At 45.2% G+C, this 19,555-nt stretch overlaps 1 protein-coding gene across 1 annotated transcript in view; it reads right to left on the reverse strand.

Annotated features, from left to right (window-relative positions):
• The window catches only part of CCDC173 (coiled-coil domain containing 173), a 115,963-nt gene that overhangs the window by 14,748 nt on the left and 81,660 nt on the right, over positions 1-19,555 (reverse strand). Inside the window, exon 8 of the mRNA XM_029605699.1 lies at positions 14,954-15,118. Within this exon, the coding sequence (XP_029461559.1) occupies positions 14,954-15,118 (165 nt within the window). The remainder of the gene's footprint in view (positions 1-14,953; positions 15,119-19,555) is intronic.

A 19,555-nucleotide genomic window follows, 5' to 3' on the forward strand; every position in this document is an offset into this window, starting at 1 on the left:
TTTTGTGACCCCCTAGTTCTAATTTTTTCTTTCCAACAGAAAAGTCTCAAAGTCCATATATCATTGAAACCTTTTAGGAATCTGAAGGTCTATACCATATCTCCCCTGCATCTCCTCTCTTCCAGGGTATACATATTCAGATCCTTCAGCCTCTCCTCATTATTCTTCCAATACAGACCCCACACCATTTTCGTCACCCTTCTCTGGACCGCCTCCATCCTGTCCCTATCCTTTTTGAGATACAGGCTCCAGAACTGAACACACTACTCCAGGTGAGGCCTCACCAAGGATCTGTACAAGGGCATCATCACCTCCTTTTTCTTACTGGTTATTTCTCTCTCTACATAGCCCAGCATTCTTCTGGCTTTAACTATAGCCTTGTCACACTGCTTTGCCATCTTCAGATCCCCAGACACTATCACCCCAAGATCCCTCTTTTGGTCCGTCCATATCAGTCTTTCACCCTCCATAACATACAGCTTTTTTGGATTACCACATCCCAGATGAATGTCTCTGCACTTCTTGCAGCTGAATCCCAGATGCCAAATTTTTGACCACTCCTACAGCTTTCTTAAATCACTTTTCATTCTCTCTACTCCTTATGGTGTGTCCACTCTGTTGCAGATCTTAGTATCATCCATAAATAGACATACTTCCTTCTATCCCTTCCGCAATGTCGCTCACAAAAGATATTGAACAGAACAGGTCCCAACACCGATCCCTGTGGCACGCCGCTTAATACAGCTCTCTCTTCATAGAAGGTTTCATATACTATTACATGCTGTCTCCTATTGGTCAACATGTTTGTAATCCATGCCACCACCTTAGCGCTCACTCCCAAGCTTCTCATTTTATTCACAAGCCTCCTATGCGGGACCATATCAAAAGCTTTGCTGAAATCCAAGTAGATCACATCAAGCAGTCTTTCTCAATCTGATTCTCTAGTCACCCAATAAAAAAATATCAGATTTGTCAGACAGGACCTTCCTCTAGTGAATCCATGTTGCCCCGGGTCCAGTTACCCACCAGATATTATAGTTCATTATCCTTTCCTTCAGCAGCATCTCCATTAATTTTCCCCACACCAATGTCAGGCTAACTGGCCTGCAGTTTCCAGCCTCCTCTGCTACCACTCTTATGAAGCAGGACTACTACTGCTCTTCTCCAATCTCACGGCACTACTCCTTTTTCCAGGGATCTATTGAAAAGGTCCTTCAGTGGACCTGCCAGCACATTTCTGAGCTCCCTCAATATCCTGGGATGTACCTCATCTGGCCCCGTGGACTTGTTCACTTTGTTTGCCTAACTCATCTATACATTCTGTTTCATGAATGGAGTTTCGTCTACCCCATTCCAATCTACAATCTTGTCTATAAGCAATATTCCTTCTCCAGGGTCTTCTTTAGTGCACACCGAACTGAAAGTGGAGTTGCTTACCTGTAACAGGTGTTCTCACAGGACAGCAGGATGTTAGTCCTCACATATGGGTGACATCATCAGGATGGAGCCCAATCACGGAACACTTTTGTCAAAGTTTATCGAACTTTGACTGGCACCACGGAGCATGCCGAGCATGGTACTAACCCTGCATCCAGCAGGGGTCCCCCTTCAGTCTCGTTTATAGTAAAAAGTACGTGCGAAAAATAAAATAAATCGCAAGCGTACCCAACTCTGCGGGGTGGCGGGTGGGTTTCGTGAAGACTAACATCCTGCTGTCCTGTGAGAACACCTGTTACAGGTAAGCAACTCCGCTTTCTCACAGGACAAGCAGGATGGTAGTCCTCTAATATGGCTGAATAGCGAGCTGAGGATGCCCGAGCAATGTACCAAAAGCACCCAAAGACGTGCAACAGGCACAACAACAGGGGTGATTTTGGATAAGAGGGCAGCCTGAAATTCTCAGCGGGCCATTAGAAGGAAGTTTGATATTAAGCTGAGAACAAATTGCGTAAAACAGACTGGCCAAAGATAGAGTCTTGGGTGCCAGCCTTATCCAGGCAATAATGAGCTGCAAAGGTATGGAGGGAACTCCATGTAGCAGCCCTGCAGGTATCAACAAGAGGTACAGACCAAAGATGTGCTACCAACGTTGCCATTGCTCTAATGAAGTGCGCTTTAATGTGTCCCTGGAGCGGAAGGCCTGCCTGCTGGTAGCAGAAGGAAATACAGTCCGCCAGCCAGGAGGACAGGGTCTGCTTGCCCACCGGGATTCCCAGTTTAATGTTATCAAAGGAGACAAATAGCTGTGTGGACTTTCTATGGCCTGCAGTGCGTTCCAAATAAAAGGCTAGTGCATGCTTGCAGTCCAAGGAATGCAGAGCCCACTCACCTGGATGTGAGTGGAGTTTTGGAAAGAAAGTAGGCAAAACTATGGATTGATTTAAATGGAACTCAGAGACTATTTTCGGTAGAAATTTAGGATGAGCACGAAGGACTACTTGATCATGAAGGAATTTCGTGTAAGGTGGGTAAGTAACCAGCGCCTGTAGCTCACTGATCCTGCGAGCAGACGTCAAAGCAAGAAGGAAGAGCACCTTCCAAGTGAGATGCTGTAACTCACAGGAGTACAGAGGCTCAAATGGAGGTTTCATGAATCTTGCTAAAACCACATTAAGGTCCCAAGCAGGGGCAGGGGGACGGAGAGGGGGCTTGAGGTGAAGCAAGCCCTTCATAAAGCGCACTACTAAGTGTTGTGCTGAAATAGAAACATCCCCTGTACCCTTATGGAAGGCGGCCACCGCACTGACATGAACTCTAATGGAGGAAGTTTGGAGACCAGACTCTGAGAGGTGCCAGAGGTAGTCCAGAAACTTCATTGTGAGGCAAGTAAAGGGATCTAACTCCTTTAATGTGCACCACAATGAAAACCGTTTCCATTTAGAATGATAAGATCTTCTAGTGGAAGGTTTTCGTGAAGCTACTAAGACCTGGGGTACAGAGTCTGAGAGGTTGAGAGGCCTCAAGACTAGCCTTTCAACATCCAAGCTGTCAGCGACAGGGCCTAGAGGTTCAGATGTCGGAGGCACCCAGCGTTCTGAGAGATCAGTGACGGATCTGTGCCCAGAAGAATTTGCGGGCGGACGGAGAGGTCGCGAAGGATGGGAAACCATACTTGCCACGGCCAGTAGGGGGCTATGAGAATCATGAGACCCTTGTCTCGACGTAGCTTCACGAGAGTCCTGCTTATGAGTGGAAGTGGGGGATAGGCATACAGGAGACCTGTTGTCCAAGAGAGAGCGAACGCATCCCTCGGTGGAGTCCTGGGACTGCGACGTAGGGAGCAGAAGATGTCCACTTTGTGATTGTGGATCGACGCAAAGAGATCTATTGTTGGATACCCCCACTTCTGGAGTATGTGTTCCGCCATCGCAGGGTTTAGGGACACTCGTGGGGTTGAAATTTGCGACTGAGTTTGTCCGCTAGTACATTGTCCACGCCCGCCAGGTAAGTTGCTCTCAATAGCAACTTACCTGGCGGGTAACAAGCCTAGAGCTAGAGCCCAGATTTTGCGCTACCATCCTGACACAGCAGGTAGGAGCTGGTTCCACCTTGCTTGTTGATATACCACATTGCTACTTGATTGTCCGTTTGGATTAGGATTGCCTTCTTGGATAAGCAATCTCTGAAAGCTAGAAGGGCATATCTGATCGCCCTGAGCTCCAGAAAATGTATCCGATGTTGTGCTTCTGCTGCAGACCAGGTTCCCTGAGTCTGAAGGTTGTGGACATGTGCTCCCAAACCCAGGGTGGAAGCATCTGTAGTCAGAATAATCTGAGGTTCTGGAGCTTGGAAGGGTAATCCCATGAGCAGGTTGGATTCCTGGACCCACCACGCTAGTGAGAGACGAAACTGCCTGGTGATTTGGACAATGTCGGACATTGACTGGTGGGCCTGAGACCACTGGAATTTTAAGGTCTACTGCGCTACTTGCATGGCGAGTCGAGCCATCAGTGTAACATGGACCGAGGAGCCGTATGGCCCAGCAAGACAAGAATAAGACGAGCAGTCGTGGTTCGGTGAGACTGTATAGTGTATGCGCAAGCACTGCAAGTGTATACGCTCGGTCCCTGGGAAGAAAAGCCTTTGCTTGGATAGTGTCGAGATCCGCTCCAATGAAGGAGAGGGATTGGGATGGAGTGAGGCTGGATTTTTGATAATTCACTAGAAATCCCAGGGACAGTAGTAGTCACAGGGTTAGCTGGAGGGATTGAAGCACCGCCTCCGCCGACTGAGCCTTCAGTAACCAGTCATCTAGATAAGGATAGACGTGAGTGCCCAGTCTCCTTAGGTATGTGGCTACTACTGCCAGGCATTTCGTGAAGGCACGAGGGGCTGATGCCAGGCCGAATGGAAGCACTCTGTACTGGAAGTGATTGTTTCCGACGAGGAATCGGAGGTATTTCCTGTGAGATGGGGTAATTGCTATGTGCATGTACGCATATTTTAGATCTAGAGAGCAAAGCCAATCCCCCCTGTTGAATCAGAGGGAGTAGACAGCCCAAGGTTACCATCCTGAACTTTTCCTTTCGTAAATACTTGTTCAAGGCCCGAAGATCTAATATTGTACGAATGCCTCCGGACGTTTTTGGTATCAAGAAGTACCGGGAGTAGAAACCTTTTCCCTTTTGCGGAGAAGGAACTTGTTCTATGGCATTGGCTTGAAGAAGGGAATTTATTTCCTCTTCTAGAAGTGGAGAGTGGTCAGCGAAACTCCACGTCGGATGAGGCGGGGAGTCCGACGGAATGGACAGATAGTTGAGATGGTAACCTTGAGCTATTACCGACAGGACCCACTGGTCTGTGGTGTCCGTGTGCCAGATGTTGATGAAGTGGCAGAGACGGTCGCCCACTGGTAATTGAGGCAGAGGCGGAAGTGGACATTTGCTCTCTATTGGGCAGTCAAAAACCAGAGGACGAACCAGGTTGTGGAGGAGGCTGCATCTTCTGAGGTCTAAGCTGGCGAGTTTGAGGCTTCTGATATGGTCTAGATGGGCGAGACTGAGTCTGAGGTGGGTAGTATCTGCGTGCCTTAAAGGTGGTTCGCTTAGCCTTCTTACAGAATGGGCGTTTAGAAGAAGTGGAGAAGTCCATGCGCCCAGCTGAGAGTTGTCGTAGCGTCTCGTTATGATCTTTAAGTTGAGCAACAGCCTCCTGAATTTTCTCACCGAAGAGGTTATCTCCTGTGCAGGGGAGGTCAGCTAACCTCTCTTGAACCTCTGAATGCAGATCCAAAGACTTGAGCTAGGCCCATCTCCGAGCACTTATTCCAGCTGCTGACACCCAGGTGGCTGTGCCGAAGATGTCATAAGCTGAACGCACCTCATGTTTACCAGCATCCAGACCTTTCTTTAGAAGGGTATTGAACTGTTCAGGAAGAGTATCAGAAAGATCTTGGCGCTGTTTGAACAGGTTTCTGTTGTATTGCGAGATGTAAAGCTGGTAAGCTGCAATATGGGAGATTAACATGGCTTCATGGAAGATTCTACACCCAAAAGCGTTGAGGAATTTCCGCTCTTTTCCTAGAGGTGTGGACGAGTGAGGTCTTGGTCTTCTGGCTTTTTTCTGGGCAGACTCCACCACCACCGAATGGTGGGAAAGTTGAGCCTTCTGAAATCCAGTTGTTGCTTAGACCAGATATGTAGCATCAGTCTTACGGTATACCGCAGGGACTGTCCCTGGATGTTCCCAATTGTGTTGAAGGAGGTCAAGGAGGACTTCATGGACAGGTATGGACATTACCTCCTTTGGTGCATTAACAAACTGAAGGACTTCTAACATTTTATGCCTGGAGTCTTCTTCAGTCTGGAGTGTAAATGGAATAGACTCAGACATCTCTTTGATGAAACTTATAAAAGAGAGGTCCTCTGGTGGAGACTTTCTTCTCTCATCAGGAGGAGAAGGTTCTGATGGAATATCTCCTGTGTGTTGGGAATCGGAAGAGTCATCAGACCAAGGATGATAGTGCTGATCCCCAGCACCCAACGGTTCTCCAGAGGGCAAAAATAGATCTCCCCCGGCCGGAGGAGGCTGAGGCACCGAAGGGCCCGGTGGCTGTATGGGTGGTTCCGGTGTCAGCATCGGTGGAGGTCGATGGGGCATCGGTGGCAAAAGCGGTATGGAAGGACTCAGTGGCCTCTGTGGCCTCCTTGGTGGTAACACTCCAAAAGGGCCTGGCACCGGGTCTGGCATCGGTGATTCACCCTCATCTGAAGAGAGGGGAAAAGGCATCGAAGGACTCTGAGGTAATGGTGTTTTCCTCGGTGCCGAAGGCAAAATACCGATGAGGGCATCGATCCTTTCCAGCAACGGTGCAAGCATCAGTGCCGGCGTCGGAATCGGAGATGGTATTGGTGCCAATGGAATCGGGTATCCGTGGAGAGCTTGCACCACTGCCTCCAGAACCATCCGGTTCAGTTTCTTACGGAACGCTGGCATTGTGAAGGCCAGGTACGGAGTGGGAGGCTCGATGGGCACCGCCGGAACAACCACCGGTAAAGATGGAGCATCGGTCGGTGCCTGTCCCGAAGGTGAGGGACGCCTCGGTGAACCTGGCACAGAGGAGATTTGAGGCTCCTCGGCACGGGCTTTCTTCCTCTGTGGCTTCTTGGAAGTAGAAGTGGAAGCCACCGGTGCACTCGGATCAGATGGTAAGGGTTTGCGATGCCAATGCTTTTCCTTATGGTCTCCCTTACTAGTGTCCGGCACTGAAGAAGCAGAAACCGAAGTCCTCGATGCAGGTCGAGAGTCATCTGTATCCGACCGATGACGGGACTTGGATGGCTACGGTGTCGATGACTTCGATGCTTTTGATGAAGAAACCTGTTTGGAATGGAACAATAAAGCCATCTTTTCCAAACGAGCCCGGCGCCCTTTAGGGGTCATTTGGGCACAGTTGGTACACGAATCTACATCATGGGTAGGGCCCAAGCACAACACACAAACCTGGTGAGGGTCGGTGATGGACATTGTCCTCAGACAGTCCGGGCACCTACGAAAACCAGTCGCCATCATTGTCGTTGAAAATTTAGGCCTAAAAGCTGGAACGGACGATAACCGACCAAAAGGTAGTAAAAACTTACCAAACAGGCACGGGTATCGACGGTATCCATGGGGGACCTCAGCCGGGGTGAAAGTTTTTGAAAAATTTGAACTTTTCCTGAAGAATATTTTCCTGTCAGGAAACCATGGAAGAGGTCCAAGATTACAGAGGGCTCTGGTAGAATTGAACCTCTGATGCAGAGACACACACTTTATCAAGTGCAACAAGTACAAAAAGCCTTCTCTGTATTAAATACTGAAGAAGTTCTTGAGAAAAAGATTGAAGTGTTATCTGAAAAGAAAGAAGAAACCCAATGCATATAGAAATTCCAGATCAGTAACCAAAGGAAAAAGCTCATTGTGCTGGATGAATCTGTCATCAAAGGCACTAATCTCTTCCCTTGCACAAAATGCAAAGGGAAAGGGAGAAGTGGATAACAAAACTCAACTAAATAAGTCACAAAAGGAGTCCAGGAACAGCAGTAACCTGAACAAGGAAAGCTATGAGCACAGATGCTCGTAGTTTGGGCAATAAAATCCCAGATCTGCAAGCCCTAATGATGGAGGCGGTCTTGGACATTGTTGCTGTCAAGGAGACGTGGTTCACGGAATCTCACGATTGGGATACGGCAATACCGGGCTATAGCTTGTTAAGGAAGGACAGAGAGGATAGGAAAGGGGGGAAGAGTGGCTCTTTATATCAGAAACAATATCCAAGCATCTGAGCTGCAAGGAAGATGGGGCAATGAAGAAGCACTATGGGCCAACCTAAAAAAAGATGGGACATCCATTTTTATTGGAGTGGTTTACAGGCCTCCAAACCAAAAGGAGGCCTGTAAACCACTTCACAGAGATCTGGTTGAAGTCATCCAAAAGATGGGAAAGAAGGGAGAACGTGGGTGATTGTTGGAGACTTTAATTTGCCGGATGTAGACTGGAGAATCCCATCTGCAGAATCTAACAATAGTAGAGAAATAGTGTATGCTCTGCAAGGAGCTTTGTTCAAACAAATGGTAATGGAACCCACGAGAGAGGGAGCTATACTCGATTTAGTGCTCACTAATGGAGATAATGTCTCTGATGTCCAGGTGGGCGCCACCTCAGCACCAGTGATCAAACGGTATGGTTTAATATCACAAAAGGATATGGAAAAGAAGCACACGGACCCAAGTTTTGCAGTTCAAAAACATGGACTTTGATGAAATGGGGAAGTACCTGGAGGAAGAACTGGTAGGCTGGGAAAACGAGAGAGATGTGGAACAACAGTGGACCAAACTAAAAGGAGGCAATTACCAAGCAACTAAACTATATGTTAGAAAAGTAAAGAAAAGCAAAAGAAAAATGCAACCTATCTGGTTCTCAAGGAGGTGGCTGACAAAATAAAGGCTAAAAGAACAGCGTTCAAGAATATAAAGGATCCCAAAGGGAGGAGCACAAAGAAGAATAAATATTTATTTATTTATTTATTTATTTAACATTTTTTATATACCGAGGTTCTGGTAACAATGAATATCTGGTAGAACTGAGCAAGATGAAGAAAGTATCAAGACAGCAAAAAGTCAAGCAGAAGAAAGGATTGCCAAAGAGGTAAGAGAGGTGACAAATCATTTTCAGATACATAAGTGAAAAGAGAAAAGTTCAAAGTGGGTATAGTGAGATTGAAAGGTGAAAAGGATCATGTGTGGAGAGAGATGAAGAAATGGCAGAAATATTAAACGAATACTTCAGTTCTGTGTTCACTAAAGAAGACCCTGGAGAAGGAGACCGTCGCTAGTTAAACAAGAAAACTAGAGGGGAATGGAGTAGATGTAACTCCATTTAGAGTAGAGAATGTATGGGAAGAGCTGGGGAAACTGAAAGTGGACAAAGCCATGGGGCCTGATGAGGTTCATCCCAGGATACTGAGGGAGCTCAGAGATGTGCTGGCAGGTCCACTATGTGACCTGCTCAATAGATCCCTAGAAATGGGAGTGGTGCCGAGTGATTGGAGAAGAGCGGTGGTGGTCCCGCTTCACAAGAGTGGAAACAGAGAAGAGGCTGGTAAATACAGACTGGTTAGCCTCACCTCGGTGGTGGGAAAAGAAATGGAGTCGCTGTTAAAAGAAAGAATAGTGAACTATCTACAGTCAGAAGAATTGCTGGACCAGAGGCAGCATGTATTCACCAGGGGAAGATCCTGTCAGACAAATCTGATTGACTTTTTTGACTGGGTAACCAAGGAATTGGATCGAGGAAGAGCGCTCAATGTCATCTACTTGGACTTCAGCAAAGCTTTTGATACGGTTCCGCACAGCAGACTGGTGAATAAAATGAGAAGCTTAGGAGTGAGTACTGAGGTGGTGGCCTGGATTGCAAATTGGTTGACAGACAGAAGACAATGTGTGATGGTAAATGGAACTTACTCTGAAGAGAGAGCGGTGTTGAGCAGAGTGCCGCAAGGATCGGTGTAGGGACCGGTCCTGTTCAATATCTTTGTGAGCGACATTGCGAACGGGATAGAAGGTAAGCTTTGTCTTTTTGTGGATGACACTAAGATCTGCAACAGAGTGGACACGCCGGAAGGAGTGGAGAGAATGAGACGGGATTTAAGGAAACTGGAAAAGTGGTCGAAGATATGGCAGCTGAGATTCAATGCCAAGAAGTGCAGTCATACATATGGGGTGTGGAAATCCGAAAGAACTGTATTCGATGGGGGGAGAAGGGCTAATGTGCACGGAGCACGGAGCAGGAGAGAGACCTTGGGGTGATAGTGTCTAATGATCTGAAGTCGGCGAAACAATGTGACAAGGTGATAGCTAAAGCCAGAAGAATGCTGGGCTGCATAGAGAGAGGACTATTGAGTAAGAAAAGGGAAGTGATTATCCCTTTGTACAGGTCCTTGGCGAGGCCTCACCTGGAGTAATGTGTTCAGGTCTGGAGACCTTATCTCCGAAGGGACAGAGGCAGGATTGAGGCAGTCCAGAGAAGGGCGACCAAAAAGGTGGATGGTCTCCATCGAATGACTTATGAGGAGAGATTGAAGAATCTAAATATGTACACCCTGGAGGAAAGGAGGAGCAGGGGTGATATGATACAGACTTTCAGATACTTGAAAGGTTTAATGATCCAAAGACAACGACAAACCTTTTCTTTTGCAAAAAAAATCAGCAGAAGAACCAGGGGTCACGATTTAAAACTCCAGGGAGGAAGACTCAGAACCAATGTCAGGAAGTATTTCTTCACGGAGAGGGTGGTGGATACCTGGAACGCCCTTCCGGAGGAAGTGGTGAAGACCAAAACTGTGAAGGATTTCAAAGGGGCGTGGGATAAATACTGTGGATCCATAAAGTCTAGAGGATGTGAATGAAGAGAAGAGGCATGGGGGTGGCTTGCGGGAATGATGGCTACTACCTGGAGATTAATATCCTTATTCAATAAACATACACACGGTTAATGCAACTCCAACATTGCTCTATGCTTCAACGGCAAGAGGAAATGTGGAAAAAAGGATTTGCATCCACATAAAAGCAGGGGAGTAGCTTGCTTGTTACGGCGGTTATTACCCCAAACCAAATAAGCCTGATACTTCACTTTCAATGTGATTCAACGGCAGGGGGAATGAAGAAAAGATGATTTATATTCAGACAACTACCAACAAGGACTGTGTAAACAAGCATGGGAGTAGCTTGCTTTTTACAGCGGTTACTACCCCAAACCAATTAGCTAGATACTTCACTTAGATGCAGCTCCAGCACTGGCGGGGGTGGAAGGGAAATAGAACCAAAAAAGTTATTTAAAGGGACAAAAGTTAACAGAAAAGTATGAAAAAAAATAAGTGTGAAAGCTTGCTGGGCAGACTGGATGGACCGTTTGGTCTTCTTCTGCCGTCATTTCTATGTTTCTATATGTCCACGTGGCAAAAGCTGTACAGAAAAAAAGAGACTGAAGGGGGACCCCTGCTGGATGCAGGGTTGGAACCATGCTGGGCATGCTCAGTGGTGCCAGTCAAAGTTCTAGAAACTTTGACAAAAAGTGTTTCGTGATTGGGCTCCCTCCTGATGATGTCACCCATATGTGAGGACTACCATCCAGCTTGTCCTGTGAGAAGTATTTGTTTAATATTTCTGCCATTTTTGTATCTCTCCACACATTGTTCCTTGTCACCTTTCAATTTCACTATACCACTACAAACCTTCCTTCTTTCTCTGATATATCTGAAAAATGTTTTGTTACCTTGCTTTACCCTCTTTAGCGATCCTTTCTTCCGCTTGACCTTTTGCTTTCCTGATTTCTTTCTTCATGTCCTTCAGTTTCACCAGGGATTCTTCCCTGTGTTCCTCTTTTTGGGATACTTTATACTTCTTGAACGTTGTTCTTTTTGCCTTTATTTTTTCAGCCACTTCCTTTGAGAACCAGATTGGGTTTCTTTTACTCTTACTTTTGTTTACTTTTCTAACATATACATTTGTTGCCTTTGTAGTAGCTTCTTTCAATTTGGCCCACTGTTGTTCCACCTCACCCATTTTCTCCCAGGCTTCCAGTTCTTCCTCTAGGAACATTCCCATTTTGACAGAGTCTGTATTTATGAAATTCAAAACTCAGGTCTTTGTTTGTCTTCTCTGTATTCTGTTTGCAAAATCAAACCATACCATCTGATGGATACTGGTGCTCAGGTGGGCAACTACTCAGACATTAGGGACATCATCCCCATTTGAGAGCAGCAGGTCAAGTATCACACCTTCCGTCATAAGTTCCATTTCCATTTGTTTGAACAGAGCCCTTGAAAAGTGTACACTATCTCTCTACTTCTTGTAGATTCCACAGATAGGATGCTCCAATCCACATCCGGCAGATGAAAAACTCCAACTAGCAATACTTCTCCCTTCTTTTCCACATTTTGGATGCCTTTAACCAGATCTCTGTCTAGTTCTGCTGTTTGAGTCTGAGGCCTGTAGACCACACCTTTTTTTTTTTTAGGACAGCCCATAATGCTTCTTCCCTACCCCATGTCCCTTGCATATAAGTTGCTTGAATATTATTTCTGAAATAAAGAGCTCCTCCTCCTTTTCTGTATTCTTTGTCCTTCCTAAACTAGTTTATAGCCAGAAATGGCTGTATCCCGATCATGAGACTCAGTGAACCATGTCTCTGTAACAGTAACAATATCCAACTTCTCTTCCACCATTAGAGCCTGCAGGTCTGGGATTTTATTACCCAGACTATGGGCATTTGTGCTCACAGCACAAATGACAAGGTTGAAGTCAAATTTTTATGCTTGTAAACTGAAAGGCAAAACCTATCTCCATATTGTAAGTGTGTGCAATAGGAGGATTATTCCTCTAATTGCCAGATTATAAACCAAGGAACACAACAAAGCTGCTAAACTATAATTTTGAGCATGATGGGTTTTTGGGTTTTTTTAGAGAAACTCAGGACAAAAGGAGTATCTGCCCCTAGCCAACTTCTTATACCAGTAATCTCAATGCCTTATAATAATATTTTATATTGGGGGCAGCCGATATTGCATTGGCCTGATAATGCCTCTGTTTCACTCCATGGTGCGACCACATCTTGAGTATTGTGTGCAATTCTGGCCATCACACCTCAAAAAAAGATATAGCAGAATTAGAAAAGATACAGAGAAGGGTGATCAAAATGATAAAAGAGATGGAATGATTCCCCTATGAGGAAAGGCTAAAGAGATTAGGGTTCTTCAGCTTGGAGAAAAGATGGCTGAGGGCATTGTGAGAAATTACAGGAAAACCCTGCAAGACTGAGCATCCAAATGGCAGATGAAATTTAATATGGATAAATGCAAAGTGATGCACATAGGGGAAAGTAACCCACACTGTAATTATAATGTGCTAACTTCTAATAAGGAAATATGGAACCTACCACACAGGAAAAGGACCTGGGCATCATCATGAACAATAATTTGAAATTCTCGGCTCAGTGTGCAGAGGTGGTCAAAAAGTAAACAATGTTAGGAATTATTAGGAAAGGAATGGAAAATAAAATGGAGAATATCATAAGATCTCTGTATCTCACTCCATGGTGAAACCACACCTAGAGTACTGTGTGCAATTCTTGTTGCCACATCTCAAAAAAAGATATAGTTGAACTGGAAAAGGTACAGAGAAGGGTGACCAAAATCTATTTATTTATTTATTGAGGCTTTTATATACCGACTTTCTTGATACAAATCAAATCAACTCGGTTTACAATGAACTAAGCAGAATATAAAATTAACCAATCAACAAGAGATACGGAGCATACAGTTACATTATAACAAGGAAGCCTTAACTTGGAGTAGGAAAATAAAGAAGGGGTGAATGGAGCAATAAATATATAAAGTGAAATAAATAGAATAAATACTATATACAGAAGAGGGGGCAAGAGGGCCAACCTCTTTAATGGATATTATGCATGAAAAAAAATGGAGAATTTTGTTTACAAAGATGTGTGGTGTACAATTCTGGTAGGAGCACTGGATGGCCGGCGCCATCTTTAAAAATGGCACGGGCATGGCCGGCGCCATCTTTAAAAATGGCACGGGCATGGCCGGCGCCATCTTTAAAGATGGCGCCGGCCATCCAGTGCTCCTACCATGTGACAGGGGCCGGCCAATGGCACGGATACCCTGTCACATGGTAAAGGCAAAGGGCCATCGGCGCCATTTTTATTAGTGGCAGCCGACGGCCCGAGAGCGGGAGATCGCTCCCGGCGCCCCCACTGGACCACCAGGTAATTTTAAAACGTTTTTTTGGGGGGGGGGAGGCTAAGGGGTCAGTTTTAAAGGGTCAGGGTGGGTTTTTTTTTTATCGGGCCTTCGGCGCCATTTTTACTAGTGGCAGCCAACGGCCCGAGCGCGGGCGATTGGTCCCAGGGCTTCCACTGGACCACCAGGTGATTTTAAAATGTTTTGGGGGGGTTTGGGAGGGTGGGGGGAAGGTAAGGGATTATTTTAAAGGGTCGGGGTGGGTTTAGGGGTTGTTTTGGTGTGCCGGTTTTCCCGCCCTCCCCCCAAATAACTCCCGTTAGTGGACACAAACCCGATTAACGATTTTTCACGATAAATCGGGGGAATTTCTATTGTATCGCACTCTTTAACAATTTTTGACGATTTAAAAAAAATATCGGACGATATTTTAAATCGTCAAAAAATGATTCACATCCTTAGTAAATGCACTTTACCAATGTAAGTGGGTTTTTGAAAATTGCTACTATACATGCCATTGAATTGTCCATAGGATTACTCACATAAGTGCACTTTATGTTTGTAAATGGCTTTTGAAAATTGCTACAATAGTATGTTGCATTTACACAAGTAACTCCTTTGAGGGAAATACCTATAGTACCTGAATGTAATTTGCTTTGAAGAGCCAAAAAGCAGAATATAAATCAAATAAATAAATATGATGAGTTCTATAAAGTTATAAATGGAATAAAACAATTAAATGTGAATCAGTTATTTAGTCTTTCAAAAAATAGAAAAACTACGGATCACTCTATGAAGCTTTAAGTAGCAGATTTAAAACAAATCAGAGAAAATTCTTTTACTCAAAACACAATTAAGTTCTGGAATTCATTGCCAGAGGATGTGGTAAAGGTAGCTAATGTAGATGGGTTTAAAAAAAAGGTTTGGACCAGTTCTTGGAAGAGAAGTCCATAAACTATTAACCAGATAGACTTAGGAAAAGCCGCTACTTATCTTTGGAAGTTAGCAGCATAGGATCCATTTATTGTTTGGGATCCTGCCAGTTACTTGCGACTTGAATTGGCCAATGTTAGAAATATACTGGCCTTGATGGACCCTTCATCTGATTTAGTATGGAAATTCTTATGTTCTTACCCCCAAAGGTGTTTTTTTATGTAAAATTACTTGGCCCACATATAAGATATAAATATATTTAATTACACATTTTCATATAAATACCATTTGCTGAATCAGAAAGTCTTGTAGTTCCAGGCACTCATTCTTCATTTTTTTCATTTTTTCTCTCTGCTGGTCCAGAAAGAACGTGTCTGCTGCTTTTATAGCATTAAAATTATCGACAGCCTTCAGTTTATCTTCTTTTTCTTTTTTTTCTTTTTTTTCTCTCTATACAGGAAAAACATTCATATACAGTGAGACAGTTAATCTGACAACCCCAATGCAGTAATGAGCACAGGGGAAAGAGTGTGGTTTGGAAGTATGTGTACAAGTTGCTATTTTGTAAATGGTATATGCACACAGTTGTGTGCAAAAGTTTAGGCATCCCTGGTCAAAATGTATGTCTCAATGAATTAGTGAAGAGAAGTTGACACAACCTCTACATGTTACAGAGTTAAACATGACAGCTTTCTCCAATTTTTTTTTATATGAAATTACTATTTATTTAATAGAAATTTTAATACATTGAAACTAATAAAAAAAAAAGTGAATTATGGAATGTGCAAATATTTGGACACTCTTTCAGTGAGTACTTTGTAACACTTCCTTTGGCAGAATTATCAGCTTCCAAACATTTGCTATAGCTAGTTGAGTCTTCCTATTCTTGCTTTTGGCATTTTTCCTACTCTGGATCATGTGTCTTAATCTGCCACTCACTCTGTCCAGCTCTAGTCGTATTTGCCTGCTTGTTGGCACTATAACTTCTACCCCGAGTCTTATTTTTAGATGTCCTTCCTTTTTATGGAATGTAATACAATTATTATATTTTACACTTTGTGGGGGGAGGGAAGAAAAAGGGGTTTGGAATAAAAGCTATGTATTGTTTACTAGGACGATGTCCTGTTTTTAAATCTCTTTTCCTAAGGCCACTCTTTAGCTGTTCATGCTGCCCTTGGGACAATTCTTCTCAACCAGTGTGCTCTGAAAAGTTCTTCCTGTGCTCAACTTGATCCTCCTCCTTAAGCTCATGCCTGATTTTACTGTACAGTGCCCCAGACCTTTTGCTGCTCAGACCCTCCCTCCTATCCCCAGAACAAGACAGCACTGAGATAGACTGGAGGGGAGGGGTAGGAGATGAGCGCAAACAGCAGCAGTAAATGGCAGAGAAGAACCTCTGCTTCAGCCCTTCCCCACCTGTCCACTCCCACCTGCTGCTTGGCATGTGGCTCTTCTCTCTGTGCTCTGTGTCATTGCCCCAGGCCTTAGGTGTCTATGCTGCTAGAACTTGGAACTTGGTAGACAGCAGAAGAGAGAGTCAGCTGGAACTCCAGTCAGGCAAAAATGATTAGTGAGAAGGGAAGAGAAAGGAAGCAGGGTGAATGCTGAAAGAGGGTGAGGGGAGAAGGGGGTGACTGCTTTTGGAGGGAGGCAGTGCAAAAAGTGGTGAATGCTGGAGGTGAGAAGGGGTGTGACTGCTTGGGAGAGAAAGCACAAAATGCCTCCTCTCCCAAGCATTGATTATCCTGCTGACAAGAGTCAGGGAGAGCATTGGGAGGACATGCTGGGCCATATCACAGAAAGGGATAAGGGGGGATGGAGGGAGAGAGAGGGAAAGTCAGGTATGAAGGAGAAGGGAGAAAAGGTGGGGCAGGAGCAGGGAAAGAGAAACAAAGAGGACCAGGGACTAAAGAAGAAAGGACCTTGGAAAATGGGCAGGGTGGTAGAGAAGGAAAGAGGACCCAGGACAGCGAAAGAGAGAGGATCGGTACTGGGAAGATGAAGATAGGAATAGGGGGAGAGATTCAGTGGTGGGAGGGCAGGCAAAAGGAGAAAGAACACTAGTTATGGGAGAGGAAGAGAGGACTGGGTATCTGATAAACAGAGAATGGAAAAAGACCTGTGATGGGGAGAGAAAGAAAGAGGACAGGAAAGGAGAGAGCTGGTAAAGAGTGGTGAGAGAGAAGGATAAATGATTCTTACCAGTTAATTTTCTTTCCATGAATCCTGCTACATTAATCTAGACAGGTGGTTTATGTCTCCCTACTAGCAGATGGAGGCAGAGAGCACATCTATCTCTATAACATCATCACCTCTATAAAGAGGTGGTGCAGTACAGAGAAAACCCAGTATAGCTACGACAAAGCACTAAACAGAACACCATAAAATTATTGAAAATGCCACAAAAGATGCTCAGAATTGACAGAGAAGATCCTCCTAGCACATTGGGGTAGATTTTATAATTTTGCGCGAGCGCGAACAAAAATACGCTGGTTTTTATAAGGTACGTGCGTAGCCGCGCGTATCTTATAAAATCTGGGGTCGGCGCGCGCAAAGGGTTGCACATTTGTGCAACTTGCGCGCGCCAATCCCGGCGCACGCTGCCTGTTCCCTCCGAGGCCCCCCCGCACCTTTTCCTACCTAACCCACACCTCCGGCCTTTTGTTGGCAGATTTACACCTGCTGAAAGCAGGTGTAAATCTGCGCGCGCCAGCGGGCTGCTGGCGCGCCATCACCCGACCCGGGGGCTGGTCTGGAGGCCTCGACCACGCCCCCTGGCCGGCGCCACGCCCCCCCCCCAAACCGCCCCAAACCGCCCCCTGACACGCCCCGGACATGCCCCCTCCCCGCCCCTTTTACGAAGCTCCGGGACTTACGCGCGTCCCGGGGCTGTGCGCACGCCAGCGGCCTATGCAAAACAGGCACGACGGCGCGCAGGGCATTTAAAATCCGGCCCATTAGGTCTGACTCAGCTCCAAAAAAAAAAAGGCAGAACAAATCTGAGAGAAGGAATAACAGGAGGTAGGCAGAAGTACAAAGGATAGGAAGAAATCCTTCACAAGGCAAAATATATATCTATGGCCCTACTTCCTGGGAGGGTACATGACTGGTATAGCAGGATTCATGGAAAGGAAATTAACAGGTAAGAAAATTTCTTCTTCCATTTCATCCTGCTACACCAGTTTAGATAGGTGGAAAGTACCAAAGCCCAATTATTCCAGGAAGGTGGAATTAAGGGCCACCTAAAGGCTGCCTGCCCCAAAGGCTGCACCCCACTTAGCCATTATATCCAGCTTGTAATGCCTGGCAAATGAATACAGCAACGACCAAGTTGCCACCTTACAAATGTCTACCAGCTCAGCAGTGATTGCTTCTGCCTAGGAGGAAGACTGAGCTCTAGTAAAATAAGCTTGAATGTGCTTGGTGGGGTCTGATGGCCCCTGAGCAAATTAAGCCAAAGTCTCCTTACAGGCCCCGCCTTTTCCTTGTACAGACCCTCAAAAAGAACAATCTGCAGAATGGATTGGTAACCTCTAAATATCTGATGAGAACTTGACAAACATCCAGAAAACAAAGATTTGTTGCTGTCTGGAAATCCTCCTTTGAAAATGCTGGCAAGGAGATTGATTGATTGAGATGAAAAATCTACTTTGCCTTTGGAAATAAAAAAGGAACAGAGCAAAGACAGTCTGAACTGGACTTAAAGACCAGAAAGGGGTCTCTGCATGAGAGAGCCTGAATCTCAGAAATATGCCAGGCAGAGCAGATAACTACTAGAAAAACTACCTTCAGGGATTAATATTTAAGAAAAGCACAATTTTTAAGTTCAAAGAGAAGCAAAACCAGTGCACTCAGAATCAAATTAAGATCCCACCATGGAACAGTAGACCTAAACAGGAGCTGAAGCCTTTTCACTCCCTTTAAGAAAAACAGGCCACATCAGGGTGAATCACGACTGAATACCTCTGCATTCTATCCTTGAAACGAGAGGCCACCTTAACCTTCAAAAATTAAGGGCTAAATCCTTATCCAAGTCCTTTTAGAGGAAGGATAAGATTAAAGGTATATCAGGACGCCAAGGAGAAATCAAACAATCGCTTCAGCACACTTCAAAGATACACCAGACCAATAAGTATACCAGAAAGGTAGAAGACTTGCAGGCCTTCAAAAGAGTAGAAATCACCAGCACTGAGTAGCCCTTCTTTCTCAACTGAAACCTTTCAAGTGCCAGGCCTTAAGATAAAAATGAGCTGAATCTTCTGTGGGAATTGGATCCTGAACCAGAAGACTGCAAGCGGCTGAGAACCAAAGAGGCTGATCCACTTGCTTTTTCATCAGGTCTGCATACCAAGGACTCCTCGACCAATCCAGAGTGACCAAAATTACCCGAGCCTTCTCTGCCTCTATTCGCCTTACAATCTTGTCTATGAGTGGCCAGAGCAGAAACACAAAGCAGGTCCATTGTCAGCCAAGGCTGAGCCAGGGTATCTATGTCCTCAGCCCCAAACTCTGTGTTGACTGAAAAACTTTGGTATTCTTGTGGATTGTCATGAGATCTAGGTGAGACTGGGACCACCTTTCTACCTTCTGCTGAAATGCATCTGGAGTGAGTCCCTACTTGCCAGGATCCAAGAGATTCCTACACAAATAATCAGTTTGAACATTCTCCTGACCTGCAATATGAGCTGCCGATAAAGAAAAAACATGTTTTTCCGTACATGGAAAAAGGAGATCTGTCTCCAGACAAAACCACCCAAACGTCTGGTGCCACCTACCTGCTCACATTTACCATCACAATTGCATTGTTGGAGAGCACCCTGACCAACTTCCTTCTTGTCAGGGGAAGGAACTGTCAAAGGGCTAGCCTGATTGCCCTAGTTTCCAGTA

This window comes from Rhinatrema bivittatum, chromosome 6 (genome assembly GCF_901001135.1).
Source record: "Rhinatrema bivittatum chromosome 6, aRhiBiv1.1, whole genome shotgun sequence".
Taxonomy (NCBI): Eukaryota; Metazoa; Chordata; class Amphibia; order Gymnophiona; family Rhinatrematidae; genus Rhinatrema; species Rhinatrema bivittatum.